The 22337-nt window shown below is 40.4% G+C and overlaps 1 protein-coding gene across 2 annotated transcripts; it reads right to left on the bottom strand.

Annotated features, from left to right (window-relative positions):
- Window positions 1-1048: 1048 nt before the first annotated feature.
- Window positions 1049-21217, bottom strand: PAQR3 (progestin and adipoQ receptor family member 3). 2 transcript variants are annotated; one of them, XM_067468573.1, is made up of 8 exons: window positions 21048-21217; window positions 16592-16859; window positions 14394-14556; window positions 12826-12981; window positions 9678-9875; window positions 8749-8839; window positions 7233-7381; window positions 1049-4685 (listed from the first exon to the last, which is right to left on the bottom strand). In XM_067468573.1, the coding sequence occupies exons 2-7, from the start codon at window positions 16774-16776 to the stop codon at window positions 7242-7244; spliced, it is 933 nt and encodes a 310-aa protein (XP_067324674.1). In that variant the 5' UTR covers window positions 16777-16859; window positions 21048-21217; the 3' UTR covers window positions 1049-4685; window positions 7233-7241. The 2 variants fall into 2 exon arrangements, with proteins under 2 accessions (XP_067324674.1, XP_067324673.1); XM_067468572.1 differs by having other exon boundaries at window positions 1049-4676; window positions 21048-21216.
- Between the last annotated feature and the right edge of the window lie 1120 nt (window positions 21218-22337).

Here is a 22337-nt window from a genome sequence, read left to right on the forward strand (position 1 = left end):
AGCATTCTGAACTCTACCAATGATGGAATTGAACCAACCTTGGCACACGTGACCTACAGAAAATACCGGAGTGGTTTGGTGGGTACTGACCTTGAGTTTGGGAGTTATAGTTCACCAACCTCCAGAGAGCACTGTGGGCTCAAACATTGATGAATCCGGACCAAATATTGGCACAAATACTCAATATGCCTAAATGTGGTGGAATTTGGGGAAAACAGAGCTTGACATTTGGGAGTTGTAGTTGCTGGGATTTATAGTTCACCTACAATCACAGAGCATTCTGAACCCCACTAACGTGAAAATTGGGCCAAACTTTCCACGCAGAACCCCCACAACCAACAGAAAAATACTGTGTTTTCTGATGGTCTTTGGCAACCCCTCTGACACCCCCTCAGGGGTCCCGACACCCAGGTTGAGAAACACTGATCTAGGCTCATGTCTGAGTCCAGGCACACCCCCAAGCTGTGGAACTGGGATTTCAGGGGGAGTGGAACCCCATCCACATTTATTTCCAGATCTGCCTTAGGACTAAACAGGAGCCCTTCTGTTGGGATTAAGTTTTAATTTAACCTCATCCAGTCAATTATAGACAGTACACACAGATTTAGTGCAGAGATTGCTTCCATGGAATTGGATGGAAAGGAGAAGGTTCTGGTCCATTCAGAAATGGTCACAGCTCAATTCCTAGCTTTGAAGGATTAAGCTCATTTACCCTCATCTAGCTTGATATCATACTTTGGAACATGAAAATAGCAAGCTATTTTAGCCAGACTAACAATTGCTTCCTCCAAACCATAGGTCCTGTAACTCCACCATGTGATTTCAATGAGATGCCATTGTGCCCATAAGGGCTGTATTTTCACACACACACACACATACATACATACATACATACATACATACATATGTCAATGACAAGAGGATCTCGCATTCACATCCATATAGATATCTATCTACCTACCTACCTATCTATGTAGAGTCCCTCTTTCTCTAATGCTTTGGCTGCCTGACAGTTTGCTTGTTTCTGCAGAAAGACAATAAGCCAGAGTTGTCATGAACCTGTTTATTGACAAGAGGCAAGTTTTAAATTATACATATTGTGAACATTTATTAAATTGCACTTGATTGTATATACCAAGGATTTTATTGTGACTTTACTTTGTACATGTGACAACAAATGGGTAAAAGAAGTAAGAGAAGCAGCACTCTTAAACCCATTTATACAGCAAGGCGTTGTTAGATACATTTAAATTGAGCCTCCTACAACAGATACTGGTACGTGTTCACAGGCTAATAAAGTTTACATTACCAGAAACGGCCTAAAATAGAGGAAACATGAAATTTGATGTATTTGTTTTTGCATTCAGTTTCCTTCAGGCAGTTGAACAGCAGTTAGTTGCTTTTGTGTTTGAGCAGTTAACATATTAAAGAAAATATTTGAAAAAAACTGGTTTACACATGTAACAGTATTTGCAAAAGGTTTTGTTGTACATCCTTCATAGGTGTTGAGTCTGTCTTAACACAAGATATCTGCATTATATATTTACACTCTACCATAAAAAAAAAACAAATCCTTAAGCTGTAGTTAATTTCACTAAAAATGGGTATGGGAAGAACGGTCGAAAAGGAATTTACTGTCTTGCATTGTTAAAAGCTGTAAACATAAAACCCCCACTACTCCACCTTCAGTATATCAGTTTTGCTTTTAGCATTAGTAAACATTTAAGATTCTCCAGTTTAACTTCAGTGAACATTATTAATACATAATTCGTCTCACAGGGACTCTAGTTCTCATCATGCGTCATACAGTAATTAACAAACTTTTAGGGTTGCAAACTTCTCAGTCAACAATTAATACTATTCATAATTAATCAGCCCAACAACAATCCTGATACTTTAGGACACACGTGCAACTCCAATATTCATAATTTTCTGCTCTTGTTTAAATTACAACAAGTATGAAAATTGGGATAAGCAGTATGGATCTTGTTAACGCTGAGTGCAGAGACTTTATTGTGAATGAGGCTTGACTGTACAAATACTTAAACCAAATGTCGTTTCACATGGCAAAGTACAAGGCATAGGAGGAAGGCGCCTTGAGTTTGTATATCAAGAGTGAGTCAAGATAAAAATGACTCACTTGAAGTCATTTTAGCCACTTGGCTTCTCCTGTGTTTTAACTTCTTCAAGGAAGTGGAGATGTTTTTCCTCAAGTAAAAATTGTCAGGTTTCAATACTGCCCCACCCCACAACTCAATGCCAACTTGCTACTTAAATGCCCTAGAAATTTTTTTCTTATTTAGAAATACAGAAAAATGCAGGATGTTACAGCTGTTCAACAGGAAACAAAAGGTAGGCTGCTACATATAACTTTAAAACATGTTGGAAGGCAAAAAGCATTTCCCCATATGCTAAACGTGGGCCATATTACGGTTGGAACACCATGTTCTGCAGTCATCTTGCTTCTTGAAACCCTGGCTGGTTTGAAACCCTGGCTTGAAACCCATGGCAAAACAGTACTGGAAAGGAATTTGAAGAGGAACATTTTATGTAAGGTACATGGGGAATTGGGAGGTAGGCAACCTAATTTCAAAAAAACTGCAAATAATAAATGCAAGAATTTTCGAAGACTTTAATGGCTGTAATCACTGGGTTGTGAGTGTTTCGGGTTGTATGGCCATGTTCCAGAAGCATTTTCTCCTGACATCTCACCTGCATCAGAGGTTGTGAGGTCTGTTGGAAGAAGCCAGACCTTGAAACTGCTAGGCCATTAAATGCTAATCAAGGCCAATTGAAATATTCACACCTACCTCAAACAGACAAGAGTTCTTTCTCACCCTGGACATTCCACAGATATACGTATAAACCCCATTTTCCTAGTGTCCAACATACCTCACAACCTCTGAGGATGCCTGCCATAGATGCAGGCAAAACATCAGGAGATAATGCTTCTGTATCATGGCAATACATCCCGGAAAACTCACAACAACCCAATAAATGCAAGCTTCTGCATAAGTAATTTGTTCTTCCCTCAGCAATCTGCAAGAAAAAAAGGGGATGAAGATCACTTACTTTTGGCCCTAGCCTCTCCTGCTACCAGCACATGATCTTTGAGATGATCCTTAAGGAAATACATCTCTCTGTGTGTTTATACAAGCAGTCCCCAAGTTGCAAACATCCGACTTACAAATGACTCATAGTTAAGAACACGGGTGAGACAACTGTGAGATAAATCTACCCCTTGGAAGGGAAATTCACTCCTAAAAGGGTTGTCATGGAGGAAAGGTGTCTTAACTATAGCTGTATCGCCAATCCTTGATTCCACAAGAAGCCAAATTTTTCAAAATCCAGTTCTCATATGGACACAAAGTGAGGTGAAATCTTCTGAACAGGTGCACAGATAGCAAAACAAACACCACAGGCTCTCTCTCTCTTCTCTCTCTCTCGCTACCTAACTCTGTCTATACTCTATCTATATATTTGGCTGGAGTTACATTTTAAAAATGTACCTGTTCTGACTTACATACAAATTCAATTTAAAAACAAACCTACAGCACCCATCTTGTTCGTAACTTGGGGACTCCTTACATGTGTGAATGATTGTCAACCTGTGATTTCATGGATTTATCAGCTGCTTTTTTAGGGGCAACTCCTTATGTTAATCCTCTTCTATACTAATGCCCACAGTTATGAACAAGTGCTTGTTAACAGTAGCATTCAAGCCACAGGTAAGGTACTAGTTTACATACCTCTGCTTCCCATATAGACCAGCTCACTATCATTTTGCAAAGAAGTGATAGCTGGAACATCAAAATGGAGATAGCCACATCAGTAGCCAGATCCCAAACTGTTAGAAACTAAATGAAGTGCAGTATAGTCTACTGCCATGGTTCCCATCTACTTCAGAAAGAAAAAGGCAGGGGATGGCTGCCCAGGCACAAAAGGCTACCTTACAATTTGGCAGCAGGTAAGTGATATCCTGAAAAATTAAAATAAAATAAAAGCAATACATAAACATGTAGCAGCATGTGGCCTGTGAGGAGTCTTACTTCTTTAAATGTCCCTTTTATCTTAAAGACATAATGGAGAGCAACCTTCTGCTTAAAAGTACTAATGGAGTCCAACTCTTATTTCAAGATATGATTAACTTGTTCAGTTACCACTGAAGAAAGTCACGGCAGATACTCTTTGAGAGTACAAAAAAAATCCAGTAAAAATGCATCGAATCCATAGTTTCACAACAACAAATATCAGTGCAGGGACACAAAACACATTAAAAAGGTACAGCAGACAACACGTATTTTTCACATTCCAAGGTGAGGTTCCAGAATAAGAACTTATTGCTGGAACTTCACGCACATGCATTTTAGAGAACATTTCCTCAGCTTATTAGGACCGACCCTTTTCAGGCCAAACTTTGTACATCAGTAGTTTGAATAAAAGTGACCCATTTACATATTTATAAGTTCCAGCTCTATTGCCCCGATACAGGGTGAGTGCTGCAGTTCCTTCACTGTCCTCATTTGAACAGAAAGTCATTTGGCTGCTGGACACCTGCTCAGTTGGCTCGGAAAGGCCTGTTAACATACCATCCTTAGCGGAGAGAAGATTCATTCATAGGAGCAACCACTTTAGGCTGCGCTTCATCTGATCAGCACATTCAGTGTCACAAACTTCTAAAAATTCTAAAAATAAAGAAAATACATTTGAAAAGGCAAGGCATCCAACTATGATTATTTTCTGTAAAGGAAGCCATCTAAGTCAAGAGAGCAGTAAAGACAAGATTGAAAAACAGAAGAAGTGAGGATTTGCCTCATTTATTTAAAACATTTATATTCTGCCCTTCTCACCCCGCAGGGGACTCAGGGCGGAGCACAACATATATATTGCAAGCAGGCCTGTAGCCCGGGGGGGGGGGGGGGGGGTTAGCCCCCCCCCCCCATTTTTCAGGTTAAAAAACACCCCTGGTTTACTCATTAATTTTAACTGGTTAACCAAATCCCCATGCTAAGTCTATGAGATGCAAAAAATTATGAGTCCCTCCAGAACTGCAAGCACTATCTCAAGCAAATATTGACCATTTATTCACACTGTCATTACTTGCAGCAATAGCCGATGTAGCGAAGCAACCAAGTTGGGGAGGGGTTGCTGAATGCTCTCATTAAGGAGGCCAGACTTGGTGGAGGTGGTTGACAGGGGCGGAGCTGCAGGCTATTGAAGGCTGCTCTGCCCCCTGCTGTGCTCTTTGCTTCAGTGTGAGCTAGGAGGCAGGTTTCACCCCCCCCCCCCCCACTGAAATTTTCAACCCTCCCCGAAATCTTTTTCTGGCTACAGCCCTGATGGCAAGCATTCAATGCCAGGACATAAGACCATAAACATATATATAAATATTAAAATCAAGTATATCTACATTAAAAGTTGCTTAAAAACCATCTCAGGGCACCATTTTGCCTCATTGCACTGCACTGCACTGCACTGCCCCAAAAGTTGGTCCCACAGCCAGGTCTTCACCATCCTTCTGAAGGGGGTCTGATCTAATATTGCCAGGAAGGGAGTTCCATAACCAGGGGGCAATCATTGAGAAGGCCCTGTCTCTCATCCCTTTGATGGTGGCGGGATCGAGAGCAGGGCCTCTCCAGAAGATCTTAGTTTTCACAGTGGTTCGTAAAGGAAGATGCGTTCGGACAGGTAAACTGGGCTGGGTCCTCATGTCTAAGAAGATGCAAAGTAGTAGAACTAGAAGATATGAGGTAGTATCTATCTTGTGGCATGACAAACCTCTAGTGGAAATACAGTTGTTGTCAACTTCACACAAATTTCAGGAGGAAAAGATCATGCTCAAGGAACAAAATACTACTTCTGACTTGGATTGAAACAGTTAAAAGAAAATGCATCATCTTATGTGGGTTGGGCTTTAGCACAGCTGGTTAAACACCAGCGGCAATAGATCATACAATCAAAAGGTTGGTAGTTCAAAGCCCGGGTCGGGGTGAGCACTCGACCTTCAGCCCAGCTTATTGTCCACCTGTTGTTGTTTATTTGTTCAGTTGTTTCCGACTCTTCATGACCTCATGGACCAGCCCACGCCAGAGCTTCCTGTTGGCCATCACCACCCTCAGCTCCTTCAAGGTCACGCCCATCACTTCAAGGATACCATCCATCCATCTTGCCCTTGGTCAGCCCCTCTTCCTTTTTCCTTCCATTTTCCCAAGCATCGTTCTCTTCTCCAAGATTTCCTGTCTTCTCATTATGTGGCCAAAGTACTTCATCTTTGCCTCTAATATCATTCTCTCCAGTGAGCAGACTGCATTATTTCCTGAAGTATGGACTGGTTTGATCTTCTTGTGGTCCAAGGCACTCTACACTACCCACCTACGCAGTTTGAAAACAGCTGTGAGCTGTGAGTAGAGAATTTAGGCACCACTTAAGCAGGGAGGTATTTTACGGCACCATAAAAGAAATACCAGAAAATGCGGGCGATCGAAGGAAGGATGAAGTCTGTGATCAAGGCTCTTCGTCATAGAGGATGGAGTGACAGCACCCCCATGGCTAGAATCGAGCACAACCTCCAGGACACCAAAGCTGGGGAAAAGGCCGACATATACCTCTATCTGTTGTCCTTCCTGTCTGTTTAATGGCATCGAATGTTTGCTGTGTATGTGTTCTGTGATCTGCCCTGAGTCCTCTTTGGGGTGAGAAGGGTGAAATATAAATGCTTTAATCAAATATAATAAAATCTGTGCACTGAAGGACAGGGAATCTACCACTTTTGTTCTTTGTAACCATGGTCTTACTCAACACTTTTAGGATACAGAATATTTCAGGAAGAAATGTAAAAATAAAATGAAAGATTACTGTAGTATGGCAAATATGCTTTGTAACGAGGTCCCCCATTCAAAGCTTGGGCCTGCTTGAAAAAAAAAAAAAAGACTGAAAACTTTGCCAGCCAGCAAAGACAATACAAGCTGGATTATCTGAACTAATTTAAAAAGTATGTTATACATTTGAGCATCAAATAAATAAAAGTCTTCAAGAAAGGGTTCTGGTAATCTGAAATTCCAAGTCTTTAACAAGACACCTTCCAATAGTCAGTGAGGTATCCTTCTTTGTTGACATGTGGTTAAGGGGTCTCACCAGGTCCATGTTTATTAAAAAACATAAGAAAAGAGAAATGGCCCATCCTAAAACAATTCAGCTCATCTTCATCAACTTTTGTACCCAAATCGGCTTACCTTTGTGCGCTATTGTGTTGAATGGTCAGGGCAAGGCTTGCTATGTCTGTACTGCATGATGTACACAGTGGACTGATGCCACCAGTATAACATCACAACTGCGAGGATATGCCAGACTTGATGGCTAGAACCGAGGTAGTTTAACTGCCCTTTGGAAAAGGAGGAGACACAGGAAATTAGTAAAAAGAAGTGGGAGGAAAAGACCACACATATTTTATTAATCTGGATACTGCTTTGTATGTATTCAAGCACCCATTTTGTACAGCACAACCCCTACATCAACAGGACCATGATCTACAGTTTTGCTTATCCATGTCCAATGAAATATGTCCTCTCTAGATATTTAGGTCCTCCAGAATGGCTTGATGGCATCCTTGGGATAGAAATCCTTTGCTTCAGTATGGTTTGCCATCGTCTGCAGTTCCACATATCCACACAAACTCCAGGAACATATCCCACACCGACAGTAATTTATATCTATCTAAGTGATTTAGAAATGAGGCTCTGCTCCTTCCCTACATGAAAGATGCCTGATATACTTCTGAAAAGCTAACAAACATTGACTCTTCCTAAGGAAATATCCTTGCACTACACTTTCCTCTTCCATGTCTTTTGAATTTCTAGAGGCATATTTTTATACAGAATTTCCAAAACAACTGCAAGTAAGCCGGTTCCTCTACAGAGGTTGAGAAGATTGGGATATAAAAGTTTTAAATAAAAATAATTTTAAATAAATAAGTATTTTGAAAGCCATGAAAACAGAGGGACATGTCATGTGTCTTAGAATGCAGTGTTCAGAATAGTATATGCTCACGCAACATGGAATGAACTTTGGCATATAACCAGAATTCCCAATCCCTACATAAAGATCTTCATCTTGTCACAGTAATACCAAGATGTCAGAGCAGATGACAATTTATTTATTTATTTATAGCATTTATTTTTAAAGTTTTAACTATTACATTTGGCCCAGCCATAGGTTTTTAAACTCTTGTGTGTTATTGTCTACTTATGAGTTATATTAATTGTATTGTTTATTTTGTTTATTGCTTGTTATTTTATTATTGCTTGTTGTTTTTGATGTGCTGTTGGGCTTGGCCTCATGTAAGCCGCTCCGAGTCCCTTGGGGAGATGGTGGTGGGGTATAAATAAAGTATTATTGTTATTATTATTATTATTATTATTATTATTATTATTATTATTATACTTGTATACTGACTTTCTCAGCCTTAACGGTGACTCAAGGTGGTTTACAAGTCAGTTCACATAACAACAAAATACAAATTAAACATCAAAGCAGTATAAAACCACAATAGAATCAATAAAAACAATAAAAACCAACGTCATTATCATCAGCGTCTCCTAGTTAAATAACAATAAATGACAAAGCAGATCTACACATATGCACAACATCTTCACTATAGAAACATAATGATTCCTATTTAATGTTATTAAGGTTCAAGAGCTGCCAAGTGGTGTGCCCTCAGCCATGTAGATGAAGAGTAAACAGCTTTACCTGGAAAATATCTTTCTGGGACTTTGGAAATGTAGAATAAAAATGCTATGGCAGCTATCAAGTACATCACAATCACACGAGGGGCAAATTCCTGAAAGAAAAAGAAGCAATGTTAATTGTGGAGGTCAGAAAGATTCAGACCTTTTTAGAAACACTCAACAGCAAAAAGATATTTTTTTCCAACAAAAGATAAGTGTTAAGTGTCACAATACAATCTAGACCTTTTAAATTCATAATCTTACACATCTCTGTTTGTTAGAAAGACACATACATAAAATACAACAAAATATAAATAAAGATAAAGGTTTCCCCTGACGTTAATTCTAGCCATGTCCGACTCTGGGGGATGGTGCTAATCTCCATTTCTAAGCTGAAGAGCCGGTATTGTCCGGAGATGCCTCCAAGGTCATGTGGCTGGCATGACTGCACTGAGGGCCGTTACCTTAACGGCACATTTGCATGTTTTTGAACTGCTAAGTTGGCAGAAGCTGGAGCTAACAGCAAGAGCTCACCTTGCTCCTGGGAGTCAAACTGCCAACCTTTCAGTCAGCAAGTTAAACAATTCAGTGGTTTAACCTGTTGCACCACTGAGGGTTCCTATTAGCATTGTTATGCTGATGTCATGCTGATGGCTAATGCTGTTACTGTTGTGCTCCAAATCAAAATTTGTGCTCAAGGTTAGTTTTTATTTTCCTGAAATAAATATTTTTGACACAACCTAACACAAGTCTGTTCCATTTTCACTATGGAGGGTTTTTTTCTTGCTTCAGATGTTTTAAAAAAACATTAATTTAGGGAAAAATTCTCTTTTATAAGTGAGGTAAAGGATGGAAGTCTGAGTCATCTTATCTGGAAATAAGTCAAAGGGATGTATTTTTGAACAGACATAGGCAGACCTGGGATGCAAGCCTGGGGACTTCCCAGCTTACCTGGACAATAGAGGCAGTGACACCTCCATTGAGCCAAACCCAATGGATGGTAGGAATGATTCCATAGCCTGACACCGAACAAAAGATGATGGAGCGCAGCCTCTGCCATTGCTGAGTGAGGTAACTTGGGTGAATCTGAGCAAAGAATACTGCCAGGATCATGGCAAGGACAGTGATCAAGTAGACTTGACGCCAGTACTGGAAAAGAAATAAAAAAATCAGGTCAGTATGTGTCAAGAGACACAGAAAGAGAGAATTTCTCAGAAGATAGAATGTGCACTCAAGGTTTGAAGCTAAGAATAAATACCTTTTCAACATCTGTGCCCTACACCACTGGAGAAACTACACTGTCTAGCCGGTATTGCACCACCTGACATCCGCTGGGAAGTAGCAACCAATAGTGAAAGGACCAAGGTAGTGACATCTCCAGCTCATCCCCTGTTTGGGTATCAGCCAGCATGTCAATGACTTAAATCAAGAAATAGTTTTCTAAGATCTACAGAGACACTCGCTGGAACACATCAGCAAGTGAGAGTCCAAAAGTGGCAGGCTCAAACCCAGAACCTCATTCAATGGCTGATACCAAATGAGAGAAACCCTCTAGGCACACAGAAAACTGGGCGACTTGGAACACGCTGAACAGACTGCGTTCTGGCACCACGAGATGCAGAGCCAACCTTAAGAAATGGGGCTAGAAAGTGGAATCCACGACATGCGAGTATGGAGAAGAGCAAACCACAGACCATTTATTGCAATGCAACCTAAGCCCTGCTACATGCACAATGGAGGACCTTCTTATAGTAACACCAGAGGCACTCCAAGTGTCCTACTGTCCTATAACCGATTGTTCCCACACTTTCCCTGTATCTTATGGAGTCTAAATGTTATGTGCATTTGAAAAATTAATAAAAAAAATTATATATATAAAAAAGGACATCAAATCAGCTACCAAGCTTGCAAACTTTGTGTTTTGTTTGTTTGTTAAAAAATGCAATATAGCTGTTTGGTTTGCCCCTGACACAATAAATAAAATGAAAACATCTAAGCAACAGAATGATGTTTAAAAACATCTCTAGTCAGCCCTTTACATGTGTAGGTTTGATGATTTATGGATTTAATTAATATGTTCTCTTTAACTCCTTTAGCATGATTATCAAGTAAGCAAGTAAGCAAACCACTGAGAAATCCCATGAGAAGTGTTGTCTTAGGTAAAACAACACAAATATGCATTTATTTACATTCTGACATTAAGCTATAGGCTATTTGATTTAATGTTACATATATCAAATCCCCGATTAAGAGAGCTTATGCCGAATATGATTATTTGGCCCAAAAACCAATGAACCTATTTTCCTTCTTCATTACGAATTGATTGAGGAATGCAAGATCAGTCTACAAAGAAATTTCAGTTTATGTAAAGGAATAAAGTCCTATTGTATAGATACTTTGAATTGTGTTCATACTGAATATTTCATGAACCAGGTTTGAATATGTATGTCTTTACATTAAGAAAATGCCACACTACCTCACAGCAGGGCTTAATGGTACCTAAGACCACTTCTTTGGCAAGATTAAATGATATACAGGGTTAGTCAAAATGCATAGGCCAATAAGCCATTCAATTGAATGGCTTATTGGCCTATGCTTTTTGACTAACCCTGTATATTGGTAGCAGCAATTTCCACAAATGACGCATACAAGAGGAATCCTCTCACATCTGCAGGAGTCTACCATATACCATGCAGCTGTCTATATAGGGACCACCAAATGCAGCATTGCCCAAACTTGAATAAAGAAACATGAAAGACACTGCAGACTAATTCAACCAGAGAAGTCAGTCCAAGCAGAACACTTGATGAACTAACCTGGACACAGCATATTATTTGAGAACACAGAAATGCTGGACCACTTTCATAACCACCATGTCAGACTACACAGAGAAGCCATTGAAATCCACAAGCAAGTGGACAATTTCTACAGAAAGGAAGAAACCATGAAAATGGACATAATCTGGCTACCAGTATTAAGAAACTCTAAAATCAGGACAGTAAATAAAGAACAACACTCAGCAAACAGGGAAATTCCAGACAGCAAACAATCAGGGCCAGCTAATCATCTCCCAAAAAAGGATTCCCCCAGGCAGGAAACAGTCAGGCTTTGTCAAGGCTAGTCAATGCTAGTCAAGGTAGTCAATTGCAACAGATTCCAACACACAAAAAACACAGAGGAAAGCATTCAATGTCTCAAGACAAGTACAAACATGAATACATTAATGACAATCCAATTCCAAAGCAAACAGACATTGATCAACTAATTATAACAAAGACCTAAAATTACACAAACAATTAGCAGTAAAAATTATATCTAACCATAAAAACATGAACCTCAATTTAGAAAACTCCCAAAGGTTATTTGAAAGATTTAACTTCAATTGTAATAATGTATTTTGAACCAAATCACACCTTCCCCAACAAATACAAGTACATTTAAGAGGATCCCATAGTAATTCTGGCTCAATTTTATTATCCTCAACTGTTTCTTGAAAACTGGCCAAACTTTGAGCCTGTTTCAGCATTCTATTTACTTGGATCCAACATTATGTCTTGTTTTGACTTGTGAGACACTAGAATGGTAATGGTGCATTTGTTCATTGAACAACTTTTGTGTTTCAGTGGGAAAACCACCTGTCTCCTGTTCAGTTTTTTTTAAGAGGAGGAAAGATAGACATTTTAAACAAATGCTTGAAAAGAAGTGGGATTTTGAAAACTGCTAAATGAATTCTTTTTTTTAAGAAGATGGATCTATAGTCACCCTAGAGTAGTGGTTCTCAACCTGTGGATCCCCAAATGTTTTGGCCTACAACTCCCAGAAATCCCAGGCAGTTTACCAGCTGTTAGGATTTCTGGGAGCCGAACGCCAAAACATCTGGGGACAAACAGGTTGAGAACCACTGCTCTAGACCAAAACTCTAGTGTCCCTTCTCTTTCCCTTTATTCTTGCGAAACTAGTTTTATCTGAAGTTATAAGAGTTTCCACATTCTAACTTATATATAGTTCCTGCTAGTCAAAATGTGCAATTATAATACAAACAGAAATATCCATAACAAAGAAAGAAAACCAACACTTGTTAACGTGAATGCCAACTTACATTATTGCAATAAAATGCGTAAAAGACTCCAGAAACGTAACAGCCCAGGATACCAATGGAAATTCCTGCATAATCCAATGCCATCCATCGTCGACTTGTCTTCTCTGAGCGATGACAACAAAAGAGGTGATACCCTACTGAGCAAAGCATACAGACCTATAAAAACATTCAAACAAATCCACATTAATTTCCGCAGAGTCTAATTTCATGTCAGTCAAGCAATAAGATACTATTTAGAAAACTGTATTAACCTGGCTTTCCTAGGGAAAATCCAGTAGTGCCCTAGCCTTATGATATTAGTGAAGGATCCTGCACGTTTTTGACATCAGAACAAAAGCAACATACCGTTACTGTATAAAACTGACCATGTATGAGATGCTCCAAATCCCACTGCCTGCCAGCCACAGCCTTCGATGGCAAAGTAGAGAGAATATCTAGAACTTGCTATCCTTCTGTCTAGCTTGGAGAAGGGAAGGGCCATGGATTTTCATCATTACCGTAGCAAGCTCTTTGAATAATAATTTTATTTCTTACTCACCTCTCCTCATGGCTTGAGGCGGGTTTGAAAAGAAGAAGGCTTGGCTCACTCTTGCCAAAGGGCAATGACACCCAGAAATATGGTGTTCTGGTTTCCCCAGTGTAGGTCTGGATTGCGACAGTCCAAACTGAAAGCCAGGATTCTATGAATCCTTAGGTAAAGGTTTCCCCTTGAAATTAAGTCTAGTCAAATCTGACTCTGGGATTGGTGCTCATCTCCATTTCTAAGCCGAAGAGCCAGCATTGTCTGTAGATGCCTCCTACATCATGTGGCTGGCATGACTGCATGCAACACCTTTACCTTCCCACCGGAGCAGTACCTATTGATCTACTACATTGTATGTTTTCAAACGTTTAGGTTGGCAGAAGCTGGGGCTAACAGTGGGAGCTCTACCTGCTCCCCGCATTCCAACCACTGACCTTTCAGTCAGCAAGTTCAGCAGCTCAGCAGTTTAACCCACTGCACCACTGGGGGCTCCTTTACAAATCCTTACCCCACACATTATTCAAAATGACTTCCATAATGTGGCACAAATTGACAGATGTGTTTTCATTAGGAACACTTGTGCTGCACAATTCCAGCACATCACTCAGGACAAATTACAAAGATTAACAAGTAGTAAGGAAACAACAAACTTACATATAAGATCTTTAAAAAAGATTGATTATCTAAAAGTCAACAGTTTGGCATGCTTTGACTAGGTGGCAAGCAAATAAATAACATCAATCACCGGGATTCTATTGCAGTGCAAAGCCAATAGAATATTGCTGTGTTGTTTTATGGCATTATATAGTCTTGTATAAAATTCTTTAATGCTTCTTTTAAAAAATAAAGAAAATTTGAGAAACAGAATACTGAGAATCACAATCTGAGAAGCCTGGAGAGTAATTCCTTTCTGAGTGAAGAAAGTACAGAAGGTTCCTGAACTGATGCCAAGCTCCTTTAAGTCAGGTATGTGAGCCTCACACAGAACACTATATATGTACATATACACATCCCCAGTTAGGCTGCAAGTTATAAAAGAACTTACTTGAAAGCAGAAGAGACAAATAGAACAAATCACAAAATCTTCTCGAGAGGCACTCGCCGAAGGCAATACAGAAGTCATGTCATATATACCCAAGGTGAAAAAGAGGAAGAAGCCAAATAAGTGACTCCAGATGTTGACCGACTCATTAGACAGAATGAACAGGCTGCAAAATAAAGAAAAGCATCATAACTGAATGACTTACAGTCAAACAAATTTCATAATTGGTTTTCCAATTCTATATTTTACATATAGTTATCACTTCACTTTTGCTCTTAAGAAAACTCCATGTCTCCTACATCTTCGAAGTGCTGGAGTCTTGTAAACAAAGTACAGACATTGCTTCTGTAAAAACAGCACTACTTCCCTGGCTTCCAGGAACACTTCTAACTTTTTTTGAAGTGGAACATAAGTATTGCTACTTCTACGGTTGCTTCCTTGACAATTTCAATGGTGGCTGATGCAACCTGTGATAAGGTTTGGGGGGAAAAGGAAAATTCCCACTTCACTGTAAGCCCCGAAGAAGCTGCCATTAACTGCTTTATAGTTAATAAAGCTTAGTGTGTGTCCATGTCCCGTGGGGATGCTGAACACACAAAGCTCTGTTCTGTATTTAAAGAAATTAAAAACTTCTACTTGGGCAACTCAGGGAGTTGTTCTCAGGGAATGTTCTCTGCTTGCTGTTGCTTTGGCATTCTGCCATCTGTGTGGAGACATGACGGGGAGATGGAGTTTAGCAGCAGTTAAACCTTGTGTTTTTAGTTAACACCAGAACTTTTGGGGAATAACCTTCAGTTGCTTCAGGCAGACAATAACCATCATCATGAAGCACACACCAAGTCGTGCCACTTATCTTGTGCAATGCTTTGGAAGCCTTTTTGGCTGAGGAGTTGTATACACATAAAAGTTCGCTCTAGACACTGTCAGGCCATTATACTATATGCTAATCAAGGAGGTCAGCTGAAACATTCACACCTAGCTCCAGCAGACAAGAGTCCTTTGTCTCACCCTGGTCATTCCACAGATATGTAAACCCTTTTTCCTAGTTCCAACAGACCTCACTACCTCTGAGTATGCATGCCATAGATGCAGGCGAAACATCAGGAGAGAATGCCTCTAGACCATGGCCATATAGCCCGAAAAAACCTATAACAACCCACATACACATTTATTTTACTAATAATAATTAGTAAAATAAATGCAATCAATGGAATCCTAGTTCAGGAAGCATAGGAGATAATTATGTCCTATTACATCCCTCCTTCTCTTTTGCCTCAGTCAAAGCATGGTCACACTGCAACTGTACAGCTGGCCCTTCGTATCTATGGGTTCTCCGTCAAAAGGTTCAATCAACCATAGCTTGAAAATATTTTTTTAATCTGAAATGCAAACCTTGATTTTGAGCACACCAAGCACTATGCAATGACATACCTTATTGTGACCTTCCATCATTTCACAGATCCTCAGGCTCTGATGGTCATTCAATTTAGTTATTCCCCATTTTATAAAAGGCATATTACTGTACCACTGGATACAACACACCTTTAACATTCATGGATGTCGGGGATTCTAGAACCAACCCCCTGGGATACCAATATCCCATTGTATATGGCACAGGATTATTTCCATTTTCTGTTTATCTGAAATAACAAGGCTTCTCTGACTCTACCTTCTGAACCAGCAATTAGGTTTAAAGAATACAAAATGAAGTACTATTCCATAGTGGGAATTATATTAAATTATATTCCTATGATTTATAAAAAAACAGAATAGTTATATCTGTTTTAATAAACAAAAATAATTATACTAAGCATTGTACAAATAGATACAATTATGGTACCTAACTATAATGGGACAAAAGGACTTTAAAATAAAGAATGACTTCAATAATAACAACAAGAAGAACAACAACAATAATATTTATTTATATTCTGCCTCCATCTCCCAAAAGGGACTTGGGTCAGCTTACAAGGCACTCCAAATGCAATATAACATAAACGGTACATGAGTATAAAATGATATCACATATAAAGTTATAAAACAACCACTACTAATACTTAAAATAACACAATTTTAAATTGCAGACCATTTATAGTTAAAACTAGATGCTATCAATTCACAACTAAAGTGACAAGAGTGTCAACCTCAGAGTAGACTACTTGATCAATTTAAATTCAAAAATACTTGAATTAATTCCAAACCTTTTAATGCACAGCCTGGAAGGCAAGTAGGCTCTGTAGCCATCTGTGATGTAAGGATTGTCCTTAAGAAATACTGGGATTTGTTCATAAGTGTAGAGGCGAATTCCTCGAGGCACCAGAACAGGCCAATACTGATAGCTTCCCAGCTCAATGTAATGAGCACTCTTCAGAAGTTTGTGATGCATTTCAGTAGTGCTGCAGTCATCGGCCAAGGCAACAGTAGAAGAATACGAAATATTCAAGGCATCTGGCTTGTGTAGTCACTTATCTGCAAACAGATTAAAAAATATCAAATGGCTTAATATCATTCTAAACAATATTTACTTCTGTCATTCATCAGTCTCTCACAATGCATAGAATCTGGCAGTGGATCAGTGAACAAGGTGTGCCTTATTAAGATGAAATACTTAGAAGCTAAGTATTAGCAGCCCTAAAGGCAAATATTTATTTATTATTTATTTATATCATTTTTACCCCGCCCATATCAGCCCAAAGGCGACTCAGGGCGCAGTAAAATAAGTAACTAAACAAACTTTTATGTTTGCAGAATGGAAACACAAGATGTCTTGAGGTCCTGTCTGGACATAGGAAATGTATACTATTAACTTAAAAAAAATAAAGATCATGCTACACAAAATACTAGGTATCAAGAGCATTTTGAGTTATAGGTAATTATTCAAATTGAGACAACTTCCCTATGACTAGAAAGCAGAAACAGAAAATACATGACTGAGGTATACACGTGACTGAGTGCCTTAAGGTAGTAATCCTGTATCCACCCAAACAAAGTATTGCAAATAATTATTACCGCCTTGGTTATCGTGATTTTTGTTATTGTTTTGCTTTGTTATGAGTTATTTATTGTTGTATTTCTTGTTTCTGATGTATTTGGGCTCGGCCTCTTGTAAGCCGCACCGAGTCCTGCGGGAGATGGTAGCGGGGTATAAATAAAGGTTTATTATTATTATTATTATTATTATTATTATTATTATTATCCCAAAGAGGTTGTGTCCAATTCGAATCCCACAGGTAAATTTACACACAACAGAAGAGTTGCTCCCTCAATATTTGCTTTTTATTTATTTGATTTTTAAAATCACAGATGTATTTAGAAGAGGAAAAAAGAGGGGTAGAGGGGAAAGTGCTGGAAACTGTTGTTCAGTAATGGCTGTTAGGAATTGTGGGAGTTGGAGTCCAAAACACCTGATGGGAGGGACCAAGTTGGCCCAGGTCTGCTTTAGAAGATAGTCCATCCTTCCTTACTTGTTCTCTACTTCTCTGGAGACCAGGACACAATGGATGGAGCAATGGATGCAAAGATTCAAGCTAAACATTCAAAAGAGCTGTTCAAATACAATAGAATCTAAAATAGCCTGTGAGTCCTGTAGGTTTGTTTATTTATTTAATTTATATCCTGTTTTATCTCTCCATACGGAGACTCAAAGCAGCTCACAATCAAAAACATTACAACTTAAAATATACGAATATACAATTATAATACAGTATATCATTATATATTAGCAGTAGTAATTATATTCAATATATTAGTATTACTATATTACTTTAGGCCCCCTGGTGGTACAGCGGATTAAACCACTGAGCTCCTGAATTTACTGGCCAAAAGGCCAGCAGTTTGCATCTAGGGAGCCGGGTGAGCTCCTGCTGATAGCCCAGCTCCTGCTGATAGCCCAGCTCCTGGCAACCTAGCAGTTCGAAAACATGCAAATGTTCGTAGATCAATAGGTACCGCTTCTGTGGGAAGGTAATGGTGCTCCATGCCACATAACCTAGGAGGCATCTATGGACAACACCGGCTCTTCAGCTTAGGAATGGAGATGAGCACCATTCCCCACAGTTGGACACAACTAGACTTAATGTCAGGGGAAACCTTTACTTTTATATTACATTATTACAGTATTATTATATTGCATCATTGATAGCATTATATTGTATTACACTATAATACAATTATCAGTATTATATGAATATACAATATATTAGCATAGCACAATATTAGTATTATATATTACTATATTGTACTAGAGCACTATAGTGCAATATTAGTAATACTACATGTAATATATATCATTTATATATTAATATTATTACTAATACAATTGTTATTGTTATTGTATATTATTATACTGTACTATAATTTTATAACTTTATAACTGATATTGTACTATGCCAATAATATAATATATTGTATGTAATATATCTCTTGTAAGCCGCTCTGAGACCCCTTCAGGGTGAGAGGGGCGGCATATAAATGTCATAAATAAATAAATAAATAATACAGTACTAGTATATTATACTATTAGTATTATATAATACTAGCCGTCCCCTGCCATGTGTTGATGTGGCCCAGTCTGTGTATATGTTTTGCGCATATATTTATTTATTTATTTATTTATTTATTATTTGCACTTGTTAACCGCCACTCTCAGCCTGAGGGCGACTCGTGGCGGTGTACAGAACATAGAAGAGACAACAATTTACAATAGATCAAGACCATAACACAACATCTTACTAATACAACAACTAATTAAACTAAAAATCCGCTTCGTCTAGTTTGGGGTCATAACAATCTCATAGTCATAGTCCATTCCGGTGGTCATTCCAAAACATTGCACTTAGTTGAAGGCCTTTTCGAAGAGCCAGGTTTTCAGGCCCTTGCGGAAGGCCATGAGGGAAGGCGCCTGTCTGATTTCAGCAGGAAGGGAGTTCCATAGCCGGGGGGCCACCACCGAGAAGGCCCGCTCTCTCGTCCCCGCCAGGCGTGCCTGTGAGGCAGGCGGGACCGAGAGAAGGGCCTCCCCAGATGATCTCAAGGTCCTCGTGGGCTCGTAGGCCGAGATGCGGTTCGCAAGGTATTTTGGGCCGGAACCGTTTAGGGCTTTGTAGGATAACACCAGCACCTTAAATTGGGCCCGGTAGCAAATCGGCAGCCAGTGGAGCTGGGACAGCAAGGGCGTTGTGTGCTCCCTGCGTCCCGCTCCGGTTAACAACATGGCTGCCGCGCGCTGGACCAGCTGGAGCTTCCGGGCCGTCTTCAAGGGCAGCCCCACGTAGAGAGCGTTGCAGTAGTCGAGGCGGGATGTGACCAAAGCGTGTACCACCGTGGCCAAGTCAGACTTCCCAAGATACGGGCGCAGCTGGCGCACGAGCCGAAGCTGTGCAAATGCTCCCCTGGTCACCGCTGAAACCTGGGGATCCAGGCTCAACGATGAGTCCAGGGTCACACCCAAGCTGCGAACCTGCGCCTTCAAGGGGAGTGCGACCCCGTCCAGCACAGGCTGTATATATATATATATATGTGTGTGTGTGTGTATATATATATTTGTGTACATGTGTACATATGTGTGTTTGCGTGTGTATATGCGATTTTATGCATGCGTTGTAATGTTGGTTTTTTTTGTGTATTGTCGAAGGCTTTCATGGCTGGAATCACTAGGTTCTTGTGGGTTTTTTCGGGCTATAGGGCCATGTTCTAGAGGCATTTCTCCTGACGTTTCACCTGCATCTATGGCAAGCATCCTCAGAGGTAGTGAGGTCTGTTGGAATTAGGACAATGGGTTTATATATCTGTGGAATGGCTGGGGTGGGGCAAAGAGCTCTTCCCTGCTGGAGCTAGGTGTGAATGTTTCAACTGACCACCTTCATTAGCATTTGAAGGCCTGACTGAGCCTGGGAAAATCTTTTGTTGAGAGGTGTTAAGATGTGCCTGGTTGTTTCCTCTCTGCTGTTTTGCTGTTGTAATTTTAGAGTTTTTTAATACTGGTAGCCAGATTTTGTTCATTTTCATGGTTTCTTCCTTTCTGTTGAAATTGTCCACGTTTGTGGATTTCAATGGCTTCTCTGTGTAGTCTGACATGGTGGTTGTTGGTGTGGTCCAGCATTTGTGTTCTCAAATAATAAATTTTTTTTGTCTTTTTATGTCTCGTCTGCTGTGTTTTTCAGTGTTTTTGAGTGATGGTCACTCGTTGGCCTGATAGGTGTATTGTGTCCAAATTTGGTGTCAATTCATCCTGTGGTTTTTGAGTTATATTAATCCCACAAACGAACATTACATTTTTATTTATATATATTGTACTTTATCATAAGTTGTAGCATATATATTATATATAATACACTGGTATTATTACATTACATTACCAATTATTATATTAATATTTTTAAGCAGAGGCTGGATGGCCATCTGTCTGGGGTGCTTTGTTTGTGCCTGACTGTGGTTCTAAATCGCATTAATTCCACAGTGTAGAGGCCCCCTAAGTGTGAGGTCTGGGCCTAGCACCCTAGATGCTGGAGAGGCATCCTAACCTTAGTGAGCCATTGGTAATCCCCTTCCAGGCCTCAGGGACTACAATTCCCATGTTCCCACAGCAATTACCTCTATGACGGGGGATGATGGAAGTTGTAGTAATAACTCAATAGCCTACCCTTCCTACCTACCTACCTCGCACTCTTTCTTCAGCCTCTTCAGCAGCTGAAGCCGCCGCCACCGCTGCTGCTGCTGCTCCTTTTCCATCCTGTCACTCTCCTTTTTCCTCTCAGAGATTGAGTCACTGGCCTTGGCCCCGCCCCCTCGGGTTGCGCAATCCGCACGCGACAGTCACGTGCACCCGCTCCCGCCTCGCCTCCATCCAATTAGGGCGCCGCCTCGCGACCGGCCGCACACGCGCGCGCACACCCAGGCGCATGCGTACTGGGCGCTCTCCCTCTCGCGCCCGCCTGACGTCTCTCTTGTCTGTATCCCAAAGCGTGAGGGATGTAGTGGCTGTTGCGCATGCGCAGGGATGAGGCTGAGAAGGGAAGGTGGCCCAAAACAGCTGGAGGGATGTAGTTTGAGGATGCTGATTCAGTTAAACTACATTTATATGAATCTATACCAAGCCTGGGCAAACTTGGGCCCTCCCTCCAGATGTTATGGATTCCACTGTTAGGAATGGTGGGAGTTGAAGTCCAAAACACCTGGAGGTCCCAAGTTTGGTCAGGCCTGCCTGATTGGGGAAAGGAAAGGGCCTGAGGCTGTTAGGAATTGTGAGAGTTGAAGTCCAAAACACCTGAAGAGCCCAAGTTTGCCCAAGTCTGCCTGATTGAGGAAAGGAAAGGGCCTGAGGCTGTGAGGAATGGTGGGAATTGGAGTCCAAAACACCTGGAGGGGCCAAGTTTGCCCAAGCCTGGCTGAGGGGGGAAAGGAAAGGGCCTGAAACTTAGGAATTGTGGGAGTTGGAGTCCAAAACATGCAGGGCCCAAGTTGGCCCAGGCCTGGCTGAGGGGGGAAAGGAAAGGGCCCGAGGCTGTTAGGAATTGTAGGAGATGAAGTCCAAAACACCTGGAGGGCCCAAGTTTGCCCAGATGTGTTGTAGATGCTCTATGATGTTCGGTCACAAATGACAGCAAATTCCCGGCATTCTCAGACAAGCATCTCAATCTATGATGATGACCTGGGAAGGAATCATAGAATCAGAATTGGAAGAGACCTCGTGGCCCATCCAGTCCAACCCCATTCTGCCAAGAAGCAGGGAAATCGGATTCAAAGCACCCCTGACATATGGCCATTCAGCCTCTGTTTAAAAGCCTCCAAAGAAGGAGCCTCCACCACACTCCGGGGCAGAGAGTTCCACTGCTGAACAGCTTTCACAGTCAAGAAGTTCTTCCTAATGTTCAGCTGGAATCTAATTTCCTGTAGTTTGAAGCCAATCCCACTGGACCATTGCAGTATAACCAAATATCTGGGAGTTAC

The sequence above is a fragment of the Anolis sagrei genome, chromosome 5, assembly GCF_037176765.1.
Source record: "Anolis sagrei isolate rAnoSag1 chromosome 5, rAnoSag1.mat, whole genome shotgun sequence".
Taxonomy (NCBI): Eukaryota; Metazoa; Chordata; class Lepidosauria; order Squamata; family Dactyloidae; genus Anolis; species Anolis sagrei.

What these genes read in the sequence shown, in the direction of transcription:
- PAQR3 (XM_067468573.1), bottom strand. Translation starts at nt 16,776, where the DNA reads ATGCATCACAAACTTCTGAAGAGTGCTCATTACATTGAGCTGGGAAGC. An exon ending in TCCAGGCTGTGCATTAAAAG is followed by an intron (nt 14,557 to 16,591) that starts GTTTGGAATTAA and finishes TTTATTTTGCAG; the next exon opens with CCTGTTCATTCTGTCTAATG. An exon ending in TCACTGCCTCTATTGTCCAG is followed by an intron (nt 8,840 to 9,677) that starts GTAAGCTGGGAA and finishes TTTTTCTTTCAG; the next exon opens with GAATTTGCCCCTCGTGTGAT.